The sequence below is a fragment of the Podarcis bocagei genome (assembly GCF_964188305.1).
Source record: "Podarcis bocagei genome assembly, chromosome: 8".
NCBI lineage: Eukaryota > Metazoa > Chordata > Lepidosauria > Squamata > Lacertidae > Podarcis > Podarcis bocagei.
The window spans coordinates 37,177,886-37,200,534 of NC_138133.1; the positions used below are offsets into that span (position 1 = coordinate 37,177,886).

Genomic DNA, 22,649 nt, shown 5'->3' on the forward strand with positions numbered 1-22,649 from the left:
TCTATTGAGAGGGATGCGGGTGGCGCTGTGGGTAAAACCTCAGCGCCTAGGACTTGCCGATTGTATGGTCGGTGGTTCGAATCCCCGTGGCAGGGTGAGCTCCCGTCGTTCGGCCCCAGCTCCTGCCCACCTAGCAGTTTGAAAGCACCCCTAAGTGCAAGTAGATAAATAGGTACCACTCCAGAGGAAAGGTAAATGGCGTTTCCGTGTGCTTCGCTGGTGCTGGCTCGCCAGAGCAGCTTTGTCACGCTGGCCACGTGACCTGGAAGTGTCTCTGGACAGCGCTGGCCCCCGGCCTCTTAAGCAAGATGGGCACGCAACGCCAGAGTCGGACACGACTGGCCCGTACGGGCAGGGGTACCTTTACCTTTACCTTTACCTTTATCTATTGAGAACATAGATTCTCAGGCTTAATGCCCTAGGGCATTCAACCACTTCAGATGGTTGCATATTAATGAGGCCCACTAGTTACAAAATGTGGTACTGGGACTGAGCCAGTCAATATGGTGGCAGTTGGAGATAAAATCTGGCTTTATATGCTGGCACTTACTTACACTACTGTCAACTGATACCTAATACATCTTTGGAAATTGGTAAATTCTTTGCCATAGTCTTTTTTTTTGTAGCAAGGAGTTCCATAGCCCAGCTTTTTTCAGACTAAGTGCAAACATTTGCTGTGAGGTATTGTGACTCTCCAATTTAGGAAGAATTTGCTGACCCAGAGGCTCTAAATGGATTCTTTTATATTATCTCTTCCTACCTCCACATACCTCTCGGTGTATTTTTTTTTTTTTAAAAACCCAAATGTCTGGTAATTTATTCTCCCGTTCTCCAATTTGTACCCTATTCTCCCTGCTCCCCAAACCCCACTCTGCAAGTTTCTTTCATCCCTCCTCCCTGGTCCTTTTCACTCCTTCTCCTATAACAGCTTTCCTCTTTTATCCCTTTCCTTTCTATTCCCACTTTGTTTGTTCATAATAAATATGAACTTCTTATCTCATTTTCTAATTTCCTTCAACATCTCTTCTGGCCCTTTCCCCTCAGAGGAAGCACTTCCTTCCCTTCATTGTCTCCCTCTACTCAGCATGCTCTTCTTCTTCTTTGGCGATCACTTGTAGCCAAGTAAGATTGTCTTCCATAAATGTAAAGTGTTGCTGGTACTGGCATCAGTCCAACCAAAAGGCTATGCCATGGTTAGGGGCAGGGCAGTCTGTGGCACTGTGGCCCACCTGAAAGTGGCCCGTGGTGGGTTCCTGGCTGGCTCACTGTTTGAGAAAGCAGATAACAACTCAACTGCTTCTTACAGGTGCCACATAATACCGGTTCTGCATTTCAAAGAATTCAATCTTTTATTGTTGCAGCAGCTGCAGTTGCCTACTGACATCTGGTAGGTGCCTCACTGTACTCTTTTAGGCACTTCCTAAAAGCGTTTCAGTTTCAGCAAGCCTGCCCTGATGTTGATGAGAGCTTGAATCTATTTATTTTCATTCTGTTTGATTCTTCTTTTAATGTTAATGTTTCTTGTTGATGTTATTATTTAGTTTTATCTGTTTTATAAACTGCTTTGAGGGTTGCTTTTACAATCAAGCATAACAATTTGCTGGGCGAAAGATACCTGCATTGCAGGAGGTTGAACTAAATGACCCTCTTGGTCCCTTCTTACTTTAAAATTCTATGATAATTTGTATGAAATAAAATAAATTAAACAAAAAAGCAATACGGTAATAAGAAACACGTTCTGTAAGATGCTAAGGGGCTCATTTTTGTTATATAATGTTTTTGTTTATTGATTTTTTGTTGTTTGTTATATAAGGATGAAATCCAGGTAGCAACAGTCTAGTCTTCATTTCGCAGCATTGCGTGACTGGCTCTACTTCCCTATGTCAGCGTGAATGTTGTGCTTTGGTTTCCCCCTTCCTAGCTCTCTTTTTCTATCAGAAAAGAAAGCCGCCGCCTTGAGTTCTTGGAATCTGCGGAAAGGACAAACACATAAACAAACAAACCTACGAGCTTGTTAGGTCCCACATCCCAACCAATGGGCAGCCAGCTAGGACAGCTTTCCCCGCCTTCCTGCCGAGAAGTGGGCGGTGCTTCGTGATTACGGAGCTGGCGGCGTAAAGGTTCGATCTGCGCGTGCGCGAGGAGGCGAGGCTGTCCTGGGTCAGAGTTCCCAGTTGGAGATCTCCCTCCGTTGCTGCGCCCGAGGGTCAATATCTGCCAGGTTGAGAAGCGAAGCTAAGAGTTGGGGCGATGGCGAAGGTGAATGCTAGCGGCGACAGCAAGCCTGGAAAGGAGCCGTGGCGGGGTTGCTATTATACCCTCGAAGAGATCCAGAAGCACAATCACAGCCAAAGCACCTGGATCATCCTGCACCACCGTGTGTATGACCTCACAAAGTTTCTGGAGGAGGCAAGTACAAGGGGCTGGAAAGGTGGGGCTGCTGAGCTTGCAGGCGATTTCAGTCCCGTGGAAGAGACGAAGGGGGCTCGAGTAGTTCTGCACGATCATGCACGCTGGCAACTTGCTCTCAGCGAAAAGCTCCTCCTCTGGGTGTTTTGAGACGAGGGATAGATAGATGGGGACCGTTCAGAGAGCAAGGAGGTGCTTCCGTTAAAGTGCTCCCTCGTAGGCGTTTTGTTATTTTTGCTGTTCGTCGAAGTGACTTTCTGATCCTGTAGTGCTTTTGAAGATGAGAAAGTTCAGCTCACATACCACATATTCCATCTGTATCGTTTGTTGCAAAGTAATATTTTATTGTATAGCAACACAATTTTGTAAGAGGCACTATCATTGTGGGATGAGCTAGATGGAACTGGAATAGCTTGGAAAAGCAGGGTTGCCAAATTTATGGCAAGCTTTGCAATGAAACTGTTGTAACCAGATGCTTACAGGCCATTTCTTGCAAGCAATATGACACGGTTCATCCATCAGTTGTTCAAGTATAAAGGGTTGAGTAATGTCATCTTTGTACTAATTAGCTGATTAGAAACAGCCCACATTCACTTCACTTTCTCCTTTATTCATCAAGGAGCTGAACTATTGTATATTCTAAGATGCTGTATTTAGAACTTGTGTATCTGTACAGTGCTATTTCTGAAATCCATAACGCTCCTGCTCCCCTAAGTTGGGGAGAATCCAAATGCAGACAATGCATTTGTCCTTCTGTTTCTGGGCTGTTAACATTTCCCCCCAACTTTTCCTATATTTTCCTTCCCACTAGAAATAATGAGAGAGAGAAAGTGAGCTACACTCCTGAGCACATATAAATTTTGCACAGATTTGGGGGAACCCCAGTGGTTTTGGATCTTTTAGCCAGTAGAACCCTTCAGGGTATTGTGGGGGCAGAGAGAGGTGGGCACAAGATCTGCTGTATCTTGAGCCTGTCTTCCCATCACGTAACAGCAGTGGGCCCAATCTGGGCCTCTTCACTACACCAGTCTTGATAACTGGCACAGCAAGGGGCCCGACATCCGCTCTGACTGGTGCAACCGCCAGGGCTGCAGATGTGTTTGCCATCCCATTAAGTCCTGCTGCTGCTGCCCATTGGTTTGCATTGCCTTCTTAGAAAGAAGTATTGTTGGATGACTAGCCAGAAGTTGTCACTTGTGGAATGTTACCATATCACAGGGTGGGTTGTTTCTCCAAAGGAGGAAAAGATCATGCTGCATCAACATGGGAATTGAATTGGAATCCCTTTGCTAGTGCTGTCTCCGCTTTTTCACTTTCCTAGCATAGTTATGTTAAGCAAAGGATTCATGTTGGGGGCTGCAGTGAAGGATTGTGTCAAGAGTATCTGCAGCACTGCAGTCCTGCACATCTTGGGTGGGTTTTAAATAGCAAGGAGGTACAGCTATGTACCTTGGTCCATTCATCAAACATACAGAACCGTTGCATTGATATACACCAGGGGTCACCAACTTTTGGGCCTTCAGATGTTGCTGAACAGCAGCTGTGATCATCCTTGGCTGTTGTCTAGGCTGGTTGGAGCTGCTGAGAATTGGAGCCCAATAACATCTGAAGGGCCACAAGTTAGCCACCCTTGACAGAGACCTGCTTGATAGTTGTAGCTAGGGAAGATGTTAATGTTCATGCCATACAACTATTACAGCCCCCAAAATGACTGTGAGTCAGGGGATTGGGGAGCTCTTAAGGAAGCTTAGGATTTTTCAGTTGTCACTGTTGATTTAAATTTAATTCTATAAATAACTGAGCTGCTGTGTGTCATCTGCTGACTCTATTTCTTGGTACACCCATGTGCACTGATAAGAATATGGTTTAAACCTTCTAGCAGACTTTTTGCTAATTTCCGATCTTGTTCTCTGACAGCATATCTTGGTTTCAATATTGCATGAAAGCCACCGGTGGCTCTTTCGCCTGTGAATTTGATTTTATGTAGCCATTTATTTCATCAGCTTATTCTGAGAAACTGATTGAAGATAGTATGCCATGAAGACACTTTCTCCTTTTTAGATATATTCTCACAAAACTTACTTCAATCACAAAAAAGGAAAAAAGTTGTTTCAAGAATTTTTTTTTTGCCACAGATAAACATAATTGCATCCCTCAGACATTGTGTGCAGATAACTTGTGCTAAACATGAGGAAGCTTTTCAGGTTTGGGCAAACTGTAGCGAACTTCCTTTATAGTTTAAATTGTTTACAGTAGTAGGTAAACTATTGGGACCTGTAACAAAATACTGCATTGTTTCTTCACCTTCTGACTGGCATGCTCCTGTTCAGGGTCTCAGCCTTTTCCAGTTCTACCCTTCTCCAGAGCATTATAGGCCAAAGGTCCCCAACATGGCACCCATGGGCACTACAGATGGATCTGCCAGGGCCCACTGCCCCTTCCAGTTTTTTAATTGTTAAGAAAAACAAGGGGTTTTGACTTCTCTTTCGTTACATAATGTGGGGTTGTATTTTATGTTTTGGGGTACGTAGGTATTTTGTCTTGCGGAGGGGATTCCAATACCCATTTTTCTTCAGTGAAATGAGTATTTTGTGGTGCCCATAACAGTTTCTTACATTTGAAAATGTGTCTCAATGTTCAAAATGTTGGGCTCTTCAATGCAAGATCCCCATTCATTCCTTCGCACCTGCTGTTATCAATTTTATTTTACAGCTGGCAGTTAACATTGTGTGTTTACTGACTGAGCTTATTCTCCATTTAGCATTCTTAGTTTTTTTAGCATAGTTTTTAAAAGTGAAGGGTGAAAACTATTGGGTGTGCTTCTGCCCCCTAAGCATGCTGGCACCTCCTTCTTGTTTCTCATTGGGGCCCTTTTGAGTCCATTCCTGTCAGTGCTCACCACTGAAATTTGCTGTGGAATGATAGTCTTAGTTGGGTAGTTGTCCCAAGGCATGTGATAGGCATGTGAGAGCTCCTGTATTCGTGGGGGGAATACTGTTTCAAGTCTCAAATGTAATTGAGGACAAACTTGTTTGCTCACCCTTTCACCTACCAGGTTGCAATACCAGGAACTCTTCTGACACCTGTGATCAATAAGCCAACAGCACCAATAATTACAAAATGTGCACCCTATTGCAAGAACCTAATCTTGACTATTTATGTTTCATATTTGAGATGAAACTGACCACATTTTGTTTTAATGTCCCTATACTGACAGAAGGGTTGAAGAGTGAAAGGTTGAATTTTTGAAGAAGGAAATCTGGCAGTTGCCCCCACCACCATTAAAACTTATAGTTAAATATGTGGATAAACTTTTTTCTCTATCATAACTAAACACATAAAATAATAGGAAAGCAAGAGTCTTAAAAAAGAAACTAAAATGGTCAGACCACCCCCACCCCATGTCAAATTAGCTATATTTAAAAGGTAGTGATATTAACAAATCTTTTCCAAGGATGTCCCCTGGTTAGCCTGTTGCATAACTTCAGTACCAACACTAGGCACCTGCAGATTTAATATTGTTAATTGGTCACTGATAACTGGCAACATCCAGAACAAGCTTCCCAGATCATTTTTGGGAATGAACAGGATTTAGGGTGTGCTGGGTACAGATAATCTGCATTTAATAGGTATTGTCTTAATCTGCCTTTCTCCCTTCAATTCTACATGTGTTGCAGGAACTCTTCTGAGTTTGAACTAACTGTAGCACGTGGTTATGTTCAGGTTCTTTGTGCTTTTTATGCACTGTGGTCTTATTTACATGCAAACTTTTTTTTTTGGGGGGGTGATATTGGATGGGTTGCCCTCCTTTTGAGCAAGGGTTTGGCCTAGATGGCTCCGAAAGTGTTCCCAGATCTAGGATCCCATAATTCTATATAGAGAGTTTGATGTCATTGTATCTGTACACTTGCTTAAAAATAAATATTACATTTTGCCTTTACAGGGTGGGGAACATAGGAAGCTGCCCTACACTGAGCATTAGTCCATTGAAGTCTTGATTGTCCTCACTGAGTGGCAGTGATTTAATTTGGGAGCTTCTTCGTGCAAAGCAGATGCTCTACCACTGAGCTACTGCCATTCCCCAATATCATTCCGCCATGGGATTGGTTTTCTTTTGTTGGATTTAACTGATACGCCACTCTCAAACAGTTCCTACAAAAACTGGTTCTCCCAGAAGCTTATTTGAGGTTCTTCATTGAGAAAATAGGCATTGGAAGACAACTTGCTTCAGAAAGAACAGTTCCAAATGACTAATCTTGGTCTGCATTGTGTAACCGCAGATGACTGCTTTGTTTTAGGGTGCATCTAGTTTGCATGGGACAGCAACTAGGCATGGTAAGCAAAGGCTTCAGACCTGTGTAAACTGAGACTGTATAGAGTTTCCCACGCTAAAGTAGACTTCCAGATTAATCAATATGGAACACAAAGCTTCTTGATAGTATGAACTTTGAAAACCATTGGAGCAAGCATTTTTATTTCAGCTTGCATGCAGAATTCATTTTTAATGATGACATCTAACATAATGCTTTAGATCTGTGCAGCTGCAGAGGAAGCCGCTCGGGCGTCTGAGGTGGCGTGCCCAGGGTTGGGGCGAGTCACCCATAGGGGCAGGGTGCACCGCAGGGCCTCCAGAGTCTGCCTTCCTCCTCCCACTCAGCTGCCCTACAGCTGGGAGGGGGGAGACAGCGGGCGGACCGTGTGAGCAGTGTGGAGTCTCTGTGCGCCCAAGCTCCTATGGGTGCGTCTCTCCCAGACACATGGCTCGGGTGCTCTGCAGGCCCCGCGGTGAGTGCTGCCCATCATTTTGTCACCGCCCTCAGTGGTGACACCTGGGGCGGATTGCACCCACCACACACCCCTTCCTCCGCTCCTGGATCTGTGTGTCCTGGCTTCCAGTTGTTCAAGAACAAAGACAGGAGGAAGAGTTATTTTGAAAGGCTTTAATGCTTAGATTACTGCAATACATATGCAAATTGCTGCCTTAAGGCACTTCAGGCAATACACATGGTTAATCCTAAATAGAGCTACAGTGGTACCTCAGGTTACATACGCTTCAGGTTACAATACGCTTCAGGTTACAGACTCCGCTAACCCAGAAATATTACCTCGGGTTAAGAACTTTGCTTCAGGATAAGAACAGAAATCGTGCTCCGGTGGCGCGGCAGCAGCAGGAGGCCCCATTGCTAAAGTGGTGCCTCAGGTTAATAACAGTTTCAGGTTAAGTACGGACCTCCGGAACGAATTAAGTACTTAACCTGAGGTACCACTGTACAAGAAAGGTAGGTGCTGTTACTGGCAAAGCTTTGGAAGTTGCTCCACTGTTGCAACCCTTTGCTATCCTGTATATAGGAATGGGGTGGACTCCTCTGAAGGCTATAAGTGTTTATGCAGCCTTTATCCATGCCTGGTAGGTGGAACCCTTTGTTCCCTTCTCTTTTGATTGCTCCTTTACTTAGGTGATGGGGGAGGTGCCTCTGCCTCCTGAGAGATGGCCAGGACTCCTGAAACATCCCCCGCTGGGCAGATACAGCCACTCCCAGCATCTGACAGCTCTGGAGTGAGTGCACCACAGAGAGGCTCTGTCAAGCTAGGAAAAGGAGGCAGGGACAGAGAGGGAGGCAGAATTCACAGCTTGGGGACGGAGAAGACGTGAGAAGATTGAGGAAGCTGCCACCCCCCCCCCGCCAATCCTCACTAGCAGACTCTTCGGCATCTGGCAGAGGCTTCCACATCCCGCTGGAGCCTTTTCCTGGGTCCTTGGCCAATCCTCCACCTGATTCCACATCCCGCTGGAGCCTTTTCCTGGGTCCTTGGCCAATCCTCCACCTGATCCTCCACAGCCCATTACACTGTATTTCAGCAACATAAGATCTTCATTTGTGATGTAAGGAACATATTTATATTTCACAAAGAAAGTGAACAAGCTGAGACAGGCAGGTTCAACTTGAGCAAAGTTTGAAACTGAAATTACCCTGATGTCACACGGCTGGTTGCTACATTTGAAAGGCAGCTCTCAGTTCATACTCAAACAACTCTAGAAGTCCCTGCAGGCTGCAGTCAAGACTTGCAAACTGTGCAAGTGCTTCATGGTTCCTCCTATTAATGTGTCTTTTTTATTTATTTAAGGTACCCACTTTACTGCGGTCCCACTTTACAAATTTGGTCTTTGACCTGGGTATGACTTACAAGACCACTCCCAATTCTTGTGGGAAGTGTAAACCCATTGGATGTACATTAGCACTCTTGGATAAACCCAGAAAATTTTACACAGAAAGCAAATAAAAAGAAATTAGGTTGTCATTAAAGCCTGTGAAAGTCAACTGGTGTCTATTATGCTCATGGAAAAACTTTTGGGGAACTATTCTGCTTTTGGGTAACAGGAGCAGGGAACTGTGATCTCTGCTCTGACATATGAACTTGTAGGCTAAGATCTAACATTTAAAAATGACTGCTACAGCAGTGTTGTAAAGTATGAGTGCTGGCTTGCAGACTTGTTCACCATCATTGCAATTTTTTTTTGCAGTTGTGGCTCTCATAAAAGGTACTTGTGTGTATGCAGCCAGGATTTTAAGAGCTATGTATCAGACTTTTCCCTCTCCTCACAAGTTTAATGCGTTAAAAGTTAGTTTGTATGTTTTAGGAGAAGAGTATCTAGTATGCTTTGAAAAAAGAAAGAGAAGGAAAAACTGTTTGTGTAGTAACATGACTTTGCCAAAGTCACTCGTTTATTTGTTACACTTACACCCTTGATATTTTAGTTGTATACTGTGGTACCTTGGTTCTTGACGTTAATCCATTCCGCGAGTCCATTCAACTCCCAAAACCGTTCGAAAACCAAGGTGCAGCTTCCGATTGGCTGCAGGAGCTTCCTGCACTCAAGCGGAAGCCGCATTGAATGTTCAGCTTCCGAAAAACGTTCGCAAACCAGAACACTTACTTCCCAGTTTGCAGTGTTCGGGAGCCTATTTGTTCGAGAACTAAGCTGTTTGAGAACCAAGGTATCACTGTACTTAAGATATTTTACAATCTTTTATTTGTGAATTGTCCCACGTACACAGCTACTTTTTGAATAATTTGTATTAGGCAACCACAAGAATTAGGATGGCTAACCTGTGGCCTTCAAAAGGTTGTCTACAACCCCCTTCATCCCCGATGATTGACCATGCTGGCTGGGCCCAAAGGGAGTTGTAGTCCACAACTGCTGGAGGGCACCAAGTTGGCTACCTGTGCCCTAGAGGCTGCTTCTGCTTGGGTTTAAAATGTGTAGAATGGTGGTATTTTTGAGAACGTGTTATTTGTGTGTCAAGGGAGTGTCTTTGAGCTGCTATTTCCTTCATCTGCTTTTTCCACTGTTGCTTCCAGTGGTGCTATTGTCAAGTGTGGAATGAAGTGAACAGAGCTCACATTTGTGTCAATTGCTGAAAGAAGCCATTTATCATCCAAACAGAAATAAGTTTCTTATCTTTCCATGTGTATCTAGTGAATACTTTGAATTCCAAGGTATAGCAGGTATGTGAATATTTTGAAGAGATAAGAAACCAAAACATTGTTTCTACACCTGGAAAGATTTACACGTACAGTGGTACCTCGGGTTAAGTACAGTGGTGCCTCGCAAGACGAAATTAATTCATTCCGCGAGTTTTTTCGTCTAGCGAATTTTTCGTCTTGCGAAGCACGAAATCCCATAGGAATGCATTTAAATTCAATTAATGTGTTCCTATGGTCAAAAAAAGTCCAAACAAAGCCAAATTTTGTACAACAAGAGTTTATTAAGTGCTCTTTAAAGTCACACATACTGTAAAGAGCATTTCAAAAATTGAAGGAACAATAAATTAAGTTTCTAAACATGACAAAAACATTTAAAAATCAACAAAGTGTACAGTACATTTTCTAAGACTCTGGGGGACAACTCGAAGAAGGTTCCTCTTCCACTCTTTACTTCTTGCTGAAGAACCCCCTCCTCAACTGTTCCCCCAGCCACCCACCACACAGAAATTCAAATCCAGAATTTTTTTAAAAAAACAGCAGAGTGGCCCATGGTCACAGAAAATCATAAAAATGCAGAAAAAACACACACAAGCTTCCAGATTCTTGCAAACCCCTCCCCAACACCAAGTCCTTGAATTCCAAACACCCCAACCCAAAATCCAACCCCCCCCCAAAAAAGTTTTAAAAGTTTAAAAGAAGTTTTGGAAAAGCTTCAAAAATCACCAAAGTCTTCAAAAACCTCAAAAAAGGCTACCACACCGCGTTCTATGAGTTGCTCCTCGAAGTCAAGTCGCAACTGTATTAACAGTGTTAAGAAAAAGGAAACAAACTTGCAAGACGTTTTCGTTTTTCGTCTTGCGAAGCAAGCCCATAGGGAAATTCGTCTTGCGAAGCAGCTCAAAAAATGGAAAACCCTTTCGTCTAGCGAGTTTTCCGTCTTGCGAGGCATTCGTCTTGCGGGGCACCACTGTACTTAGGTCCGTTCCGGAGGTCCGTTCTTAACCTGAAACTGTTCTTAACCTGAAGCACCACTTTAGCTAATGGGGCCTCCTGCTGCTGCTGCGCCACCGGAGCATGATTTCTGTTCTCATCCTGAAGCAAAGTACTTAACCCGAGGTACTATTTCTGGTTTAGCAGAGTCTGTAACCTGAAGCGTATGTAACCTGAAGCGTATGTAACCTGAGGTACCACTGTACAAGAGTCTGGTGGGGTGTTTTTGCTTTTGTTTTGCTTTTACTTCACTGCTTTTTCTCCATGGAAAATATGTAGCTATTCTGCAGGTTATCTACAATATATGTAATCTTTATCAGTACAAATCATCTAAGGAGACACAGGTCCAAACCTTAGTACAGTTTTTTGTACTAAGGAATGTTGGGGTCTTGGTTTGTGACTTTGAGATCTTCTCTCAGTTCAGAAGAACATGGCCACTGGATCAGGCCCATGGGCCACATATTCTGGCATTCTGTTCTTACAATGGCCAGCCAGTAGCATTTGACAGCACAGTATATTTTTACATCTTTACTTGTGGACTGACCTAAAGATTACTCAGGTGAATGCGTCTTGTGCTGTCAAAGGGAAAACTGTTTTAAATCTGACCATATTTCTCGTTTTCAGTATTTTTAATATTGCTCTGTGCCTTACAGTTCAGAACAGGAAGCTTTCTCTCTTCAGTTCCTTCTCCATTAAAAAATGGGTAACTTCATGAAATGACATTTCATGGCAGCTATTCACCTTTTTTTCAGTATAGATGTGCTAATAGGAGTTTGGGCTCATCATCTCTGAAGAGTTGTGTAAGTTACGCTTTGTTGTTCAACCTGTTTTCTGGATTCAGTTTGCTGAATGCTCTGTAAATCCCACAGCAATCAGCTGCAGCGTCGTTCAAGACCTTTGCTCTACTCCTTTGCTTGGATAGTTATCAGTACTGATTCAAGGGCAGGATTTTGTCAGTCATATTTGCACGTTCGCTTTGACTTGCATAATCTCTCTCCAGCATGCACTTCCTTAACCTTTTGGGGATTGACGGCCACATGTAATCTTTGCTCTACACACTTGTGCAACTTTTTGCCCCATTTTGCTTAGTCACTGTGCATAAGCACTGTGCACTTTCTTCACCCAATTATTTTTTTTATGCAAAGAAACTTTTACAAGTTTATCACTTTTAGGCAACAAATAGTACCTACGCGTGTGTTTTTAGAATGTTGCCAGGACATCTCTAGACAGGAGTGGTTTCTTTTGAATGGTTTGATATGGGGAAATTGAGAAAGTTGCCTACATATGTGCCTACATACTTGCCTACATACTGCCTTGCATATGTGCTTTCCTTCCCATTCCTCTCGAAGTCCTGAAATGACAAGACTAGGAAATGTGGTTTTGTTTTGTTAGTGTTTTCAACTTCTCTTTGATTTAAGAGCTGCAGTGTCAGTTATGTGTGAAATTAATTCTGGAATAAGATTTTGGCTAAACAAGTGCTTCAGAAGCCTGACTCGTATGAAGTGCTCTCAGGGTTAAAAACATCTTTATTTTTATATAATGAATGTTATAGTACTTAGGTGGAGCAGCATTTACAGGATCATATAACGTGGATTAAGAACTTCACTCATCCCCTTTTATGCAATAAGAATAAGTTAAACACAGGCAGATTGGACTTCTGCACTGGCAGAGGGCCCACTGCCAGTGGGGGAGGCTGGGTCAAACTTCACCGTGGGAGTGCCAGAGAGAAAGAGAGTGCATATTTATTTAATGGTGTGTTTTTTAAACCCTGCCTTTTAGGAAAGCTTTCTCCTACACGTGGCTCTGTGTGTGTGTGTGTGTGTGTGTGTGTGTGTGTGTGTGTGCACACACACACACACACACAACACACACAAACAAACACACACAAAACATTCACAACCACAGCACAATCAATCAACAACAATCATCACTAGGTAAGTTAATTTTAAGACATTTAAAACATAACAGCCTGATAAAACCATAAAATGACAGAGTAGCACTACAGAAACTGCAGCATGATTTTTTAAATTCCTCAGATTATGAAAATGCAGTTACAAATCAGTTTTAATGCCCACAGAAGCACCTGCACAGTTGGGGCCTGCCTGTTCCCAACTGGAATGGAGTTACACAAATATGGTGGCTTGCCAGCCTAATTGGTTTGGTTTTACTGACAAGCATGCTGCTGGCAGTAGGGCTGTGGAAACTCTTCTTAAAGTGCCATTAGACTGATATGGGCGAAAGTGAGGCTTCAAGGTAGCCAGTCCCAACCTGTGTTTCAAAGGAACAAGACACATCTTTGGGGGACTTGATCAGAAGCTGCTGCAAATATTGCAGTTGTAAGACATAAACCAGCCAACAATTAAAAATACATTTTTATGAAGGACAGTATAAAGCTGGATGATTGAACTTTGTTTTAATCACAAGCACAGATATATTCTAGTGGTATTTTCCTTGTGTCTACAATATCTTTGTGTCTGCAATGTCTACAATACTGATGGTAGTTGCTGGGCAAAATAGTGTTCTTCTGTGTGCTCAACTTTTCCAAAAAACAAGAACCATATGCACACTTGTTATGCATCTAATATTAGAATTTAGGGCCATTCATTGATAGTAATTGGCAGCCAGTTTGGCTTAGAAGTGTACTTTCAGCGGCTCAGGTCAACATTTTGTGCATCTAATGAAGTGGACAATGCATGAAAACTCATGCCATAATACATTTGTTAGTTTTTAAGATACTACCAGATTCCTTGTTGAGCATGCAATCTGTCGCAGTTCCATTTGTGAAATTGACAGCTTTAAGATGTACTGATACCTATTGGGACAGAAAGCTTAAAAAAAACTATTTGTAAAGTTCATGGATACTTATTCATATGTTGTTTTCTTACAGCACCCAGGTGGTGAAGAGGTTCTAAGGGAACAAGCGGGAGGAGATGCTACAGAAAGTTTTGAAGATGTTGGCCATTCCACAGATGCCAGAACATTGTCGGATACATTCATTATAGGAGAACTTCATCCAGTAAGTGCACTTTCCATGTACAGAACGTGTGCTTTCTTTTACCTGTATATTTCTCCATATTTTTAAAAACTTAATGAACATATCAAATTGGATGCTGCGATGCAGTGTTCTGTGTCAAGTTGTAACTTTGTAATTTGGGATTAAAAATGTTTGTGCAGTAAAGCAGGTTATCAGTACCTCCTCCCATCAGTTGATGACTTTTTTCAGTGTATAGTTTATTAGTGCTTCTCTGCAAGTTCTAAGCTATTTTTTAGGTTTTAAGTTTTTTGTTTTAAAATAGTTGGTTCCTGTGTTCACGATGGATTGGGAAAGTGAGAAATAAATAACAGTTAAGAAGCAAAATAAATAAATAAGTAAAAAAGCAATAAATTGGCAGTGGCAGTAGAAGTTTAAAACCAAGCTTGTGATTTAGAAGAGACTGATCTGAACACACATTTGCTGCACTGCAAGACATTTGAGTCCAGGGCAACAAATATATGCCCTTCAGCAACACTTAATGTTATATCTGAACCAATTACTCTTTGCTAAGATCCCACCAATGCAGTTCCCATAGCTAACCACGGGACTTATCCTGATGGCTGTTAATTAAATTCTAGCACTAACTGAAACAGTCTTCAGTTTCCAAAATTCTCTGCACATCAGAGAACTTGCCAGTGTGTGTGTGTGTATGCATATCCATGCATGCATGCACGCACAAAGGTGCTGTCTCTTTTGGTTGGGTAAAGGACAAACTCTACCCAAGTCCTCTGACACTTAACAGAGGACCTAGGAAATGATCGGGATCATTTATGCATTTTGTGCAGAGAATTAGTAGTGTTGCCAAGCTATTTCTGCCAGGTATGTCTGCACGGCAATTCCTGCATTCTTCCCTTTCATCATATTTAGTAGGATACACAGCTGTATAGGGTTTTGAGGTTACGTCTCTAAATCAAGCCCCTTCATGCAGTTACCAGACTAAAGTTTAGACTGGTGCGTTTAATATTTCTGGAGCTGGTACATGAAGAAATTTGCTTCTGTTTAGCATGTGATAAACTACTGTAATGGCTGTTCAAAGTGCACTGATACTTGCTGTGTTCCATGCAAAAGTACCTTCATGACTTTAGTACTGGAATCAAGATGCAGTTACAAAGTCCGCTTTTTCAAAAGAGCCAAACAGTTCCTCCTGTTTCATAACGCCCCTGTGTCTAAAAGGCATTAGAAGCTTTGTAGAAAACTGATCTTGGCATCAAAACATTGCTGCAAGATTTATTTTTAATAATTTTGTTTCCTTTGCTTTTTTAAAAGTCTTCCACCCACACTTAACTGTTCTGTTATGCTAAAAGATCTGTTATGCTGGAGGACTTGAAAGTAGCTCGTGTGCTACCAGGGAGCATTTAATCAAGCTACAGTAATGTTTATCTCATGTGGAGATAATGTGGAGCAACTTTTCTGGAGGCAAACTCAAAATAAGTTTGGTAGAATAAAATTGGATAAGGAAGCATGTTGAAAATTATCAGCAAATACTACAAAGAAGATAGGTTGCAAAATGCTTTTAGAATGTATGTGTATCCATATATTCACTAATCAACAGGGTGAAATTTACTGTACTAGTTTTTCATGTATAAATAACTTTTGGTATTTTGGGGCATTCTACATTGTGTTGCTTATCACTGTTTTTGTGTTGCAGGATGACTGGAAAAAAGTTCAGAAACCAACGGTAAGCATTCCACTTTAAAGCCATCCCACCATGTTAATGTTTGGCAGCAGTGATCTGTGTTACATGCAGTGCTGGCAGGGACTTTAACTAATGTTAAACATCTGTTGCTCCTTCCTGTATCAGCTTGGGAAGAACAGCAAGCAGTGCGCTGTTGCTCTTGTGTCCTGCTTACGGGATTCCCAGCAGCATCTACTGTGCCGTAGTGGGAAATATGAGACTGGACTTTATGCGAGGGTGATCTTATGTTTATGGGGAACAGTTCTACAAAATCTTAAGCATACTAAGTGGCCTAGAACCAGCTGATGCAAGGCTTCACACAGTGTGCACTAAGAAGGTTCTGCAGCCGTTCTCATGTTTCTGATTGTGCAAAAGGCTATATAGAAGTCTTTGCACAAGTGGAAGTGGAAGAACATCTGATTTCACTCTCCTCAAGCAACATTCTAGCACGAGGCATACAGCAATCCTTCCTTGAACAAGAAGGCACCTTGGGTGGTATTCAACTAAATAATTCCGAGCTTTCCCTCCTCCATGCCCCTGCTACCCCCAATTCTACTTCGAAGGGTTGGGCAAACCCTCAGGGCAGATTTAAGGGGCATGTGGGGTAAGGAGAGGGGAAGAACTTTTTTGCTGCACAAGGATAAACAATTGTGCTGATGGAATACCCTCCCCTTAGCGATGCTTTTAATATAACCCCTTCTGTGCACAGAAAGGCACATCTGGTCCAGCTTTTAGTACTGAAAAAGGAGTTTGAGTCAGCTTTTTCAGATATGAAAATAATACTCTTCAATATTGCAAAGTATTCTAATGCTTACCAATACTGAACAACAGCTGAAATTCTTCAAAAGTAGAGGTCTGACCCATGAGACTCAAGTGCTGTGTTGTGCACACTGAAGAAAAAAAAAGTAGATGCCATCTAAATCAGTATTGTTCACATTGAATGGCAGTGGCTCTCCAGGGAACGTCCCCTGCCTTGAAACCCTGAGCTAGTCTGATGTGGTACACGGCAGACTCCTATCTCACTATTATATCAGCCCCTTTATTCAGAATCATGAGGACTGGAATCTGAAATCGTGGAGAAACCCTTCTAGTCAGTTTGGTTAAAATTGAGTTAGGTAGACCATGATTTTTACTGTATATAATAAGGGAGCTTCCTATGGTCCATGAAAGGTGATTATCCAGAGAATGCTGATATGGAAGATTTTTTAGCAGTTCTGTTCTGCTATCAGGGTACTTTGTCAGGCCTTGACAGATAAGCAGTTCAAATGTGAGCTGAGTGGAAAGTCTCTCTCCAAATCTTTCTGCATTGCAGAAACTGTTAAGAGGATGCAAGAACTGCCCTCCTGGATCAGGCTTGAAGAGCCACCAAGTCCATCATTTCCCCCCTGAGTGGTGGGCCGTCAAATACTCAAGAGACTCTAAGAAACTGGGGGTGGTGGTGACGATTAATTCCCTCCCATTTGCGCAGCATGTGTTTTCCATAGGCATTTCTGTCTCTGAACATGGAGATTGCAATTAGCTTATCTTCCACAAATGCTGCAAGAATAACAGAAAGGATCTAGAAGGTTAATCGTATGAGGTTTAATTGTGGATAAATTGTGGGGCAAGATTTAAGTGAGGGACACACTGATATAGTCCCAAGGCTGAAAAGTGTCCTTGTGGGTTGTAAGATGTTGCAATGAGCCCAGCCATTTATTGTCTAGCTGCTGTATTTTAGGTGTTGACTTTTAAACCAGAACATGGTGGGTTTTTTGCATGGCAACAAGAAGTCATTTCCAAAATTCAGGGAATGTAGCATATACTGCCGTAGCAGCAAGTGAGCACAGAGGGCTAATGATCATGATGAAAGGTTAGATGCGAAAGGTTACACCATATCAGAGGACATCTGAGGAAACAGTAGGTGAACACAGTAATTGGCATGAGTTAGCTTTGTGACAAGAAGGATGGGCAGGAGAGACCAGTTAAGTCTAACTAATGTATTGCTTTGTTTTTCAGGAACCTTACATTACCACTCTTGAGTCTAATTCCAGGTATTGTATGGCCTTCATTTAACAAGCCAATAGTGTTTTTCGTTTTAAAAATGGTATTCACAGTGCTTTTTTTCTAGGAAAATATGTGCCAGTACTCACCATGAAATTATTACAGTAGGTGTCACACTTTTTAACAAAACAAAACAAAAAGAGGTGCCAGTACTGTGTACCCTTGAGTTCCCCCTGGGAAAAAAAGCACTGGGTATTCAGATAGGTTGACATCCGGTGACATTCACTGCTTGTGAAAAATAAATTCACTCAGTGGAATTCTGGTTTCTCTCTCTGCCCCCGCCCCTGTTTCCCATGCACCCACAAAATCTGCTTGGAGGCGGTGTCACCCACCCCTCCTGACAAGCTTTTGAGGAGCAAGGGGGAAAGAGAGGCCATGTTATGCAAGCAGAGGTTTGCTTGCTCTATGTTGGCTTTCACCCTTACTAAGTAACTTTGTTACATTTTCATGATGCTATTATTATTTTTATTACCCTGCTTTTTTTGGCATAAGATAAAAACAAGAATAGCTAAAAACATAGAAAAAAATCATTAGAAAAGATTAATATATTCATTAAAAATCTGAAGACAATTGGAAATGGGGTCATATTTGAAGTCTAATGCTTGCATGTGTGTAATTGTTTATTTAACAGGACTAGGCCACATTGTGTTTATTAAAAGAGCACCCTAACTCTGCATCTGGGACATATTTATTTGTTTATATAAAATGTATAGCTTGCCTTCTGGTGCCTGCCTCACTGCTTCAAGCCCACTGTCTCTAATAGACTCATAGAAACTTTCCAGTGCTTGGGTCTTGGGAATCTTAGGTTGCATTTGGAAGGCCACATAGTTTGAAAATGTTTACATTATATTTGTTTTTTTTCACTCTTACTTCAGGATTACATTTCCTAACAAATGTTTTTTAAAAACCTGTGTATCTAACTAATTCAGTTGACCTTCTGGATAAAAAGTTCATTTTGGTCTCAGTCTTTTGTCCTGAAGTCTTCAATCCATCTATATATTTGCTTGCATTTCCACCAGTAGTTCAGAAAAATATTCCTTTGTCCAGGTCATGAATATGTGGAAACCTGTGGCGTCTAGCTGCCAACATCCTTGATAAGTTGACCATATTGGCTGCTGCTGATGGGAGTTAGGAATCTAGCAACAACTGGAGGGCCACAAATTCCTCATCTCTATCTTAGCTCAATGTGACTAAATCTTCATTATAGTTTGCCAAAAATCATATACAATCTTTACTTAGTTGGCTTAACTATATTATCCATTGTATTTCACTTCAAAGTGTTTATGATCTGCTGCTGTCAGATCTAGGATAAAGCCTTAACCAAAAGTTCAGTTTTTCTGAAGTCCAGCATATAAAAGCTAATGGATATTTGTATCAAAGTAACTTTATTCTATTCTATTTTATTTATATTTATTGAGTTTTTTAATACAAAAAGAAAGAGCAAAAAACACCGTACATCCTACCCAAACGAAAACACACAAAAATACGCTATTATTTACACAAACATAAATCCTTCCCACCTCCAATCCCTTCCCACCACCACACCCCTCGACTTCCCTCCACCACACCACGACTTCCTTATTGTTTACGTTCAATATAATCATTGCACTCCTTTAGATTTTGGATTTTTATCTCTTTATAACATTCCTAGATAATGTTGTTCTTTCCACTTTACTCCTTTAATCTAAACATATCAACATATTCTTTATGGAACAATATTTGACAATGTATTCCTTAAAGGATTGCCATTCTAGTCTTAAGTTTTTGGTTTGTTCGCATTCTGATATATCAGAATGTATCAAAGTAACCTTTTGTTTCTTCTAGCACATGGTCCAACTGGGTGATTCCAGCTATAGCAGCAATTATTGTGGCCCTTATGTACCGTTTCTACATGATGGAGTAATCAACATATTGAGAAGCTATAATGGAACAGACTGTTTTGGGAAAGAGAACCAAAAAATGCATCCGAACCTTCACATCAAGACAGTATCTGAGAACAACTTTCAAATTCCATCCTACTCTTTCCCAGAAAGCCAAAATAGGTTGCTTCAGCAATGCACTTTTTAACTCTGCCTTTTACGTAACTGTTTTTAAGTGCTAAAAATTCAGAGGTCTCTTTTATATCATAATGTTCATCAATTAACTATCTGATATTATCACAACGTTTCTTAAGAATAAGACCACTGATTTTATCTATGTTATCAGTATGATACAAGGACACTAATGTTTAAGGCTTGTCTGGGTTTTCTATGAGTTGTTTGGACTTCTTTTGCTAAAAAATTTAGCAGAGGTTGTGTCTATGCAAATTCCTTCCATTTTTTTTGGGCCTTCATTTAGAATTTTCTAATGCAAGGACCCGCTTTCCATCAGTTTCATAGATATAATTTTTATATTTTCTCCCCCCCCCCCAAAAGTCATAGTAAGCTTTTGGTATGGAAATGAGACATAAGGCATATGTATATTTTTTCAATTTAAAACACCATATTTTTCCGTGTATAAGACGAGTTGTTTTTATTTTTTTAAAAAAGCTTAAATATGGGGGTCGCCTAATAGACAGATAATTCAGATGTTGGATGTGCAATTGTTGACTGCAGCAAGGTCTGCTGGCAATTGGCTGCTGCGGCAATTGGGTATGCAACTGGGGGACAGACGATTGTTGGCTTTGTTGATGCGTGCAATTGGCAGTGGTGGTCAGGCGGGTCAGGCCCAAAAAAAGCTCAACAACTCTGGGCAATCTCCCATTTCCTCAGTTTGGAGTCCCCAAAAATAGGGGTCGTCTTATACATGGGGGCGTGTTATACGCGGAAAAATTATGGTATTTCCATGGCTCTAAAGATTCCACTAGGTAGCATGGCCAGTTCCAGCCCCACAATCAGCAGGCCTTCAAACTTGATTCAAAATGTTAACAGAACAATTCAGACCAGTTCTCTTCTCCACCCCGCCCCCCCAAAAAATGTGTGAAAGTGTCTTCTGCTTGCAAAGTGGGATCTCTGGATCAAAGCTCCTGTCCTATGATGACTTGGTGATAAAATATATTGGGCTGTACTAAATGCTGCTGATCGGCAACAGATTTCCACTCACACAATGGAACTTTCCCCTGAACTGTCCCTTGCAGCCCCCTGTGCACCCTCAAAATTTGGTCCATGGGGTTGGCAGACCCTGCAAAGCAAATTTTAAGGATTCACAAAAGGGAAATCCTGTTGTAGGAGTAAAACTCCACGTCAGCATTGGAGGCAACCCATTGCCTGGCCTACCTGAAATTTTGTAAAAGGAGCAAGAGTGGGAAAAAATATCCAGGAAGGAATTCCACATAGCTTGTCTGAAGTAATGATCTACTCTCTCCTCCCCCCACCTCTCGCTATTTCGGAGGGGCAATGCAAATTGGGGTGGGGAGCCCCGTTGTGCTTGCGGAAGTCCTTGCATGGGTTTCCACTGGTTAGATTAGTTAGTTGAATGTGGGCCCTGTCTTTGATTTTCCACTGCCTGTGTAAATTTCTTAAGTCTAAATGAAATAGTAGAGCTATTTTAATCAGAATCCACATAATTGTGCAACTCTTAATCATCTTGCTTAATTATCCTTAATTAACTTGATACCTGTCTCTGATTTCTGTGTGATTTCCATGTGTTGCGGAATATAAGTAAAAACATATGTGACTTGCCTGTGCCTGTTTATTTTGATGAAATAAGGGTAGTTTGCATCATGTGCCCATTTTTGTTTTTCTTACCTGCGTGTATGTCACTTGCTAACAACATTTGCATTGGTCACATGGAAGATACTCCGGAATAAACTAAAATGTTTACTTTGTTGTTGTTGTTGTTGTCCTTTATCACCAAGTTGTACTATCCATCCAGCCTCAAGCTCAGTTGATAGTAATGTAGTAGTTGAATGGGTCATAAAGAAATATGAACTGTAGCTAAAGCAACTGCTTTATGACTCCAAAATAATATTGAATTGGCCCAACAATGCATATCTAGATCTGTACTAACAAATGTTTTGTGGAAGTGCTTTCTCTACCAAAATCTAGAAAATTTCTATTTAATAGCGATCACAGGGGATTAATATTTCTAAGCCGATCTTATAGTAGGAACACCATTCATAGCCTTGCTGAGTGAAGGCCTTTCTGAGCATACCCAAAGGCATCTGAACTCTCCCCTTGTACAAACTAGTGCTTCCACTTTTAATTTCAACCATTTCAAGAAATTATCCCTGGATGACCTAAATGCTATTACCGCTTGGCTGGTATTCAACTCTCATTTAAATTATGGAATAGGTCTCTTCATTTCAATGGGTCTACTCTGAGTAAAGCTTAGTTGAATACCACCTCGTATGTTTACAGTCTTTCATATTAATAATCCAGAATCTTCCAGCCTACTGTTATCATTACAATTGCTGATAATGTTATGGGAAACAGCCCTTCGTCTGAGAACATTTTTAATATAAAAGCTCAGAGAATTGTGGGAACACGTAGTTCTTCACTACTGTCAATGACACACTCATGTTTCTCCTGTCCCCTTGTGTAATAACATACTTTGGCCTTTTATGTGTACTTGGTGTGCACCCAACCCACTTGCATTCATTAAAAGCATTTCCACCCACTTCTTATTGGAAAGCTTTAGTATTGGATTATGTCTTTGAATGCAATAACCAGTCAAACCTGTTTTCAGTCTCTCTGGTTCCAACAACTTTATAGCAACAGAGCCAGCGTTTTCTCCTTGTACTGCATTATTTTCCACAGCTGAGAATAGAAAACAGAACAGGTTTTTTGGAGCAAATGTACACTTTCAGAAGACATCTGAAGGCAGCCCTGTACTGGGAAGTTTTTAATGTTTGATGTTTTATTATATTTTTATATGTATGGAGGGCACCTAGAGTGGCTGGGGCAACCCAGTCAGAGGGGTGGGGCATGATGATGATGATGATGATTATACACTGTATTTGCATTGACAGCAAGACCAAACACCTTGATTTCAGCTGTGTTCACACATTTATACTTTGTCTGGTGCATTCCCACT

The 22,649-nt window shown here is 41.5% G+C and overlaps 1 protein-coding gene across 1 annotated transcript; it reads left to right on the forward strand.

The window, feature by feature from the left end:
- Positions 1–2,123: 2,123 nt before the first annotated feature.
- On the forward strand, positions 2,124–21,436 carry CYB5A (cytochrome b5 type A). Its single transcript, XM_081205689.1, has 5 exons — positions 2,124–2,409; positions 13,775–13,903; positions 15,570–15,599; positions 17,592–17,626; positions 19,461–21,436. The coding sequence occupies exons 1-5, from the start codon at positions 2,251–2,253 to the stop codon at positions 19,537–19,539; spliced, it is 432 nt and encodes a 143-aa protein (XP_081061815.1). The 5' UTR covers positions 2,124–2,250; the 3' UTR covers positions 19,540–21,436.
- The last annotated feature ends 1,213 nt before the right edge of the window (positions 21,437–22,649 follow it).